Source organism: Emydura macquarii, unplaced genomic scaffold, assembly GCF_026122565.2.
Source record: "Emydura macquarii macquarii isolate MOO-44397 ecotype Brisbane River unplaced genomic scaffold, CSIRO-AGI_Emac_v2 contig_1790, whole genome shotgun sequence".
Classification (NCBI taxonomy): Eukaryota; Metazoa; Chordata; order Testudines; family Chelidae; genus Emydura; species Emydura macquarii.
Window position 1 is genome coordinate 764,783 of NW_027131927.1, and position 6,507 is coordinate 771,289.

The 6,507-nt window shown below is 69.5% G+C and overlaps 1 protein-coding gene across 1 annotated transcript; it reads right to left on the minus strand.

The window, feature by feature from the left end:
- LOC137158707 (snake venom vascular endothelial growth factor toxin ICPP-like) lies at positions 1 to 6,229 on the minus strand. The gene is made up of 7 exons (XM_067556551.1): positions 6,086 to 6,229; positions 4,439 to 4,469; positions 3,877 to 4,073; positions 2,782 to 2,861; positions 2,281 to 2,310; positions 1,803 to 1,868; positions 1 to 1,295 (listed from the first exon to the last, which is right to left on the minus strand). The coding sequence occupies exons 1-7, from the start codon at positions 6,146 to 6,148 to the stop codon at positions 1,259 to 1,261; spliced, it is 504 nt and encodes a 167-aa protein (XP_067412652.1). The 5' UTR covers positions 6,149 to 6,229; the 3' UTR covers positions 1 to 1,258.
- Between the last annotated feature and the right edge of the window lie 278 nt (positions 6,230 to 6,507).

Below are 6,507 nucleotides of genomic sequence, written 5' to 3' on the forward strand. Positions count from 1 at the left end.
TCCTATGATCCGGATCCTGCTCTCCCCCACCCCGCATCCTCCCCCACAGCCGTTCTGCTCTGGGGAGGGGCTGGCTGGAGCAGCAGGGCTGAACCTGCGCTGGGACCAGAGCCGCCGTCGGAAGGGCCTGCTGGTTCTCAGGGCGCAAGGGCAGGGGCTGGTTTGTGGGAGACCAGGAAGGGCTTGAACCCCAAAGCCGAGGCCACGCTGCTCCCCCCCCCCCCCGCCGTCACAGGGCCCCTGACGCTGGGGGGGGAGGGGCAATGACTCCGTTCAGAAGGGGGCTAAGTAGTGGGGCGGCTCTGTTCCCAGGGTGGCATCTAATAAATGCTCTTGGGGTGTGAAACCAGGGAACCCCCCCCGGCCTGTGCCAATGCAACCGAGCACCCCAGCCCGGGGTCCCCAACAGACGGCGCACCTGTCTCCTCCTTCCCTCGCCCAGCCTGCTGCCAGGCGCTGCGGGTCACAGCACCCCCATGCATGGGCCCTGGCTGGGTGGGGGTCACAGGTGTGCTTGTTCCAGACGGTCTCGGTGCTTACCCCCCTCCCCCCTGCGCACAGACAGACCGGGGGTGTCAGCCCGGCGAGAAGACGCTCACGGCAGGGCAGGGAGGAGATGGGGTTTATTGAGGGGTCGGTATCCGGAGCTGTGCACAGGTCATACAGGGGTGCTCTGCAGCATGAGGACGGAGCAGGCCAGGCCGGGCACCGGAGCCCCCAAGGAATGCATCGGCCCAGGAGCCGAGCAGATGCGGCCCAGGAACACGCAGCCTGGAGCATCTCGCTACGGGCAGCTCCTGCTCCAGTCTAGGGGGACCTGGCTCCCATTGGGGGAGGGGGAGCTCCTAAAGCTGAGGGATGGGGGCCTGGCTCCTGGGCTCCCATCGCTGGAAAGGGGGCGGGGACCAAACCCCCATCTACCAGCGTGCCGGCAGTTCAGGTCCTCAATTACCCAGCCAGCCGCCTTCACGCCCTGCCCATCTCCAACATCAGCCTGGGAACCCCTGGCCAGGCCGGGCAGAGCCTCTTGAGAGCGAGCCCCCCTCCCATCATAGCCCTACAGGCACCACTGCTTGCCCCTCTTCTGGGGGTCACCAGCCCCCCGGCCTGGGCGCTTGCACGTGGGCTCGCTTGCTGGGCGCCGGCTGGGAGCATCCTCTGGTGCAGCCGGCGTCCCAGCTCCAATCTGCTTCGGGGCAGCGCCCGCCGGGACCCCCAGCCAGGAGCAGGGCTGGTTCCGCCGCCCCGGCCCCCGGGTTCAGCTCCTCGGCTCCTTCTGCGACTGGGGCTGGCATCTGTGGGGAGAACCCAGCCAACGGCCTCACGGGGCAGAACCAGATTGAGCAGGGGAGGGGAGGGCATGGCTGGGGCGGGGCCTCCCTGGGGTCCATCGGCCGCCCCCTGACCCCATCCCTGAGCTGTGCCTCCCCACCCCCCATCGGACAAACAAACCCCCTCTTCCCGAACCCGCTCACCCCGGTTCCCCAGCCGGCTGGGACCCACCTGCGCAAACGGAGAGCCCCAGAGCGCGGGGCCCAGGGAGAGGGGCTGGGGGGGCTTCGGCTGGTGTCCCCAGGCGCTGGGCAGACACAGCCGGAGGGAGAGTGGGCGAGGACCACGGGCCAAACTCCCTGAGACCGCAACGGTCTCCTCCCCCCCACCGCCCACCTCCCAGCAGCCTCCGTGTCAGTGATGGGACCCCCCCCCCACCACTGCACCGGCCCCACCATCCCCTCCCCGGCATGTTCACTGACAGCCCAGCCCACCCCCGCACCAGCCCCTCTGCCCTGGTGTGTACGTACCGGGGGGTGGGGAGGGGGGTGGGGCCCGGATCCCGGGGTCTCCTCCGGGCCCCTCTCTTGCTGTCTCTGGAAGAGGTGGGGGTGTTACTCTCTGCACGGCAGCCCCCCCGCCCCACTGCCCCGCTCCGAGGTCTCCCTGCCCCTACACCCACCCCTTTCCTGCTGCTCTGCCATGCCCCCCCCCCCGACAGGCTTGGGGCACCAGCTCCGGGGCCCCAGGGAACCCAGGACACCGAGGGGGTGGCACTCTGCACCCCAAATCTCTTCTACCCTCAGCTCCTTCCTCTCCCCCCACCTCTGTCCATCTCTCCCAGTTTCTTTCCCATTTAATCAAATCTCCCACCACCAGAGAGCCCTGCCCCCACTTCAGTGACCAGCTTTCCACCCCCCCCCGGCCTCCCAGCCCCCCCCCCAAGAAACTCCCTGCACCCCCCAGGGAGCCCCCCCCCACCAATGCTCTCCCACCCCAGGCCCCTACCTCTCGCTTTTCAATCGTTTCCTCCGAGGCCTGAAAGCAGAGACACGCTGGTAAGGTAGGGGCTGGGGGGGGGGCTGAACTCAGCTAGGGACCTGTCGCCCTGTGGGGAGGGGGGATGGCGTGCAGGGAATGGAGCCCCCTACACCCGGACCCCGACCAGTCCAGGGCATGGGGCCCCATCCCCTGGGGACCGACAGTGAGTCCCTGCCTGCGTGGGGGTCCAGGATCAGCAGGGAGCTGCCCCCTACAGGCCACCCTCCCCCACACCGGCCACAACCCCCTCACTTGTATGTGTACCGGTCACCTCTCCCCGGCATCCAGCTGTGCACCAGCTGTGCCCCCGCCACTGGTGTGTGTGCCCGGCCATGGCCCCCCCCACCGGCCCATGCTGACCGTGCCCCTCCCCATCTGCCCACGCTGGCCATACCCCCCTCCCCTGTGCACACGTCCAGTCACAGCCCCCCCCACCTTCACGCACCGACCGTGTCCCCCCCCCTTCACCTGCATGCGCAGCGGCTGTGCTCCGTGAACCTCATCTCCTCCTGCTGACTCTGCCCCTGCACCGGGCTGACGCGGATGACCTGGCGGGAGGAGGCAGCTCACTGGCACCCTGGCACCCAGCCCGGCCATGCCAGCCCCATGCCACCCACCGGCCGCCAAGCTCAGTTCTCCCGGGCAGCAGCAGGGCCAAGCACTGGCCCGGGAGGCTGCCAGCTGGCCAGAGGGGAGGGAAGCCAGGGCCCGGGCGGGAGACATGGAGCTGGTGCGGGGAAGGCCTCCCGCCTGCCCCCCTCCCTGCAGCCTGGACGCTCAGTCTGCTCAGAAGACGCAGGGACGGGAGTCTAGCCTGGGCTGTGAGCTGCTGATTCTGGGCTCCCCCCCCCCTCCCCACTAGCAATATATGTCCTCCCATGTAGGGCCTGCGTGGTGGGGGGGGGGAACCCAGAGCCAGCAGGTCCAGAACTAATCAGAGGAAGCATCCAAATCCCGGCCGTCTGTCTGTCTGTCTGCCTGCCTCTGTCTGTTGTGCCTTGGCTCAGACTTGGTGTCAGCTCTGTGGGGCAGGGACTGTTGCAGGCCTGCGTCTGAGCAGCGCCTGGCTGAGCCGCGGCCCCTAGGCCCTACCATCATACAGGGACCACGTCAGCCTGTGGAACTCACCGCCACAAGGTCTCAGCGAGGCCAAGAGCCAGGCAGGAGCCAGACCAGACTGGACGTCACTCTGGCCCATGGGAACAAATGGTTACGTGAGTGGAGGGGGAAGGGGGGGAGGGGAGGCTCATGGGGATTTGACAGCTAATTGCTTCCCCCAGCCCCAGGGCAGAGGCCTTCCCCCCCAGCTCCCCAGGCCAGGTGATTTCAGAATTAACCACCAGGGGCTTTGTGCCCCATTCCCGAAGGCAGCTGGGACCAGCCACTGCAGGACCCATGGGATATGGGGCTAGATGGGCCCTGGGCCGACTGGGTCCTGCCCGGGGGCTGGCGTTCTCTGCGTGGCGGGGGCTGCCAAGGCATAGAGCACAGGGGGCCATCTGCCAGCCACAGACCCGGATGGGCCGGGGCCAGAGCCTGAGCGTCCCCCACCCCGGGCCCCACCTGCATGGCCACGGGGCGGGTCTCCACGGCCACGCACTCCAGGTCCTCGGCGCCGCAGCAGCCGGCGCAGCGCCGCAGCGGGACGCAGGCCGGCTTGAAGACGTGCTCGGCCTCGTGCGGGAACTCGCCCAGCACGTCCACCAGGGTCTCCAGGGCACGGCAGTAGCTGCGGCTCCACACCTCCTCGAAGGGGATCACTGCGGGAGGGGGGTGTTACCGACGCTGGGCTGCCACGCCCTGCCCCCTCCCTCACTTCTCCCCTACCCTCGACCCCTCCCCAACCCACCACTGCTCTCTCTAGCCCCCCACCCCCTGAGTCCCCTGCCCCTCCTCAACCCCCCATCACTGCCCCGTCCTCCCCCAGTCCCTCATCCTCTTCCCTCGACCCCCTGAGTCCCCTGCCCCTCCTCAACGCCCCCACAGCTCTTTCCCTGCCCTCCCCTCGGCTCCCCCAGCCTGCCCCCTCCCCAGGGCATTTGTAGGTGAGGGAGCAGAGCTCGGAGCAGGCAGGGAAGCAATAGCTATAGCCCAGGGCAAACGCTCAGAGGGGACGGACACTCACCGGCTGCTGTCCGGCCCAGGGCGTGTACCACCTGCAACACAACCAGGGCCCATTAGAACCACCCTAAGTACCCCCTATTCCTGCCCCTCCCCCAACCCCTAGTTCCCCCTCACCAGCCACCCCCAGCTCCAGAAAGGGGGCAAGCCTCAGCCCCTAGTTATTCCACCTCCTGGCTCTGGAGGGGGCAAGCAGAGGTCTGCCCCTCCCCTCCCGCAGACGGTGCCCGAGGGGGCAGAGTTAAGGCTGCTGGTCCCTTTGCTCCCTGTTTCCTGACTCCAGTTGTGCAGGGATGGGTGGAGGGGGGGGGATGTGCACAGCTTCTGCCCCTCCTGGCTGCAGCCCCAGGCTCTGTCACCAGCAGAGCAGCTGCAGCAGCAGGGAAACCCTGGGCGAGGGGAGAGGCCAAGGGAGCAGCACCCAGAGGGGTCCCGGTGAAAACTCCGGAGTCTGCCATTCCCGGTCAGCCACCAGAGGGCGCCCCACTGCATGAGGGCAGGCGGGTGCCCAGTCTGGGGGCACAGGGGTCCCCTGCTCTGCCCCCCATCCCTGGGGGCTGGTCCTTATTGTACAGGGTCTCGCACAGGGTCACCCAGAGCAGGGGCAGGCCGGGGAGCTCCTGGCTTGGAGTCCTGGGTTCTAACCCCAGCCCAGGCAGTACCAGTCGCCTCTCACCCCCAGGGAGCCCGGGGGCCCGATCCCTACAAACAGGGCTCCCGGCCCCATCCCTGCCCCACCTCGGGGGGTGGAGAGGGGGACGGACGGGGCAGCAACAGATTAGGACAAGGAAGTGAAGAAAAATCCTGGGGGGGGGGGGGGAGCTGGAGACTGGGGCGACCCCTCCACACTCACCCCTCCCCCACCCCACCCACCCCATCGACCCCTCACCCCTCCTCCACACTCACCCCACTCCTCCCCCACCCCATCCTCCCCCACTCACCTCACCCACACACACCATCGACCCCTCCCCTCACACACCCCACACACTTCCCCACACACCCCTCCCCCCACCCGCTCCCTCCGCCTTTGCTCCCCCCACCCTCTTTCACCTCTCCACACCCGCCCCTTCCCACGCTCACCTCTTCCCCCCCCCCACTCCTCCCCAAACCACCCTCCCCCTCACGGGCCAGGAGAGCTTTACGTACCAACCTCGTCCCGCTGATCTGGGGGGGGGGGGGCTATAACTTAGGGGGGGGGGGGCGCGCTGAGTCTCCAGAGCATCCCGCTGGCTCGTCGGGGACTCGGGTCCAAAGGCAGCCGGGCTGCGGGGCGGGGTCTGAGCTTCTGCCCCCAAACCCAAACTCGGGGGTGGGGAGCGACCCCGGAGCCACTCATGGGAGGCCTGAACCCGCGGGACACCGACCTTCTGGGGGGCCAACCTCCCCCACCCCCGCCTGCTGGGGGACCGGGGCCGGGAGCGCAGGGAAGGGCCCCGGGGAGTCGGGCCGGGGTGGGAGGGGGCTAGAGAAAGGGGGGGGGTGGAACAGGCTGCGGGGGGCGGGGGGGGGGGACGGACCCGGGCACAAATCTCTCCGGAGCCGCTCCCCGGGCAGGGCAGGGGCTGCACCGGGCTGGCCCAGGCTCTGCTCCCGGCGGGCGCCCCGTCCACCCAGGGCGGCAGGGGGCCGGCCCCTCCCCGCGGCCCCTCACCTGGCAGCGGGCTCCCCAGCACAGCAGGGCGGCCGCCAACAGCCACCGGCTTCCCGGCCCCATCCCGGGGGCGCCGCGGAGCCCGGGCGGCTGCGGGGGGCGCGGGCAAGGCGCTGCGGCCCGACCCGGTGTCTCTGCCCCCGAGGGGCGCGCAGCGAGCTCCGCCGACCGCTCCCGTCCGCCGGCAGCCCGGAGCGGAGCCCGGCAGCGACTGGCGCTGGGGCTGAGCCGCGGGCTCCGGGGCCGGGCTGGGGGGCGGCGACGGGCAGAGACAGGAACCAGGGACGTTCCCGAGGGAGGGTCCAACCCTCCAACCGGACCTGCGCTCCCGCCCCAGCGCCGGGAAGGGGAGAATCGGGGGGGGGGTTATTTCCAATAGTACCCCCTCTTTCAACACAGCGCCCCTCCCCATGCCTAGCCCC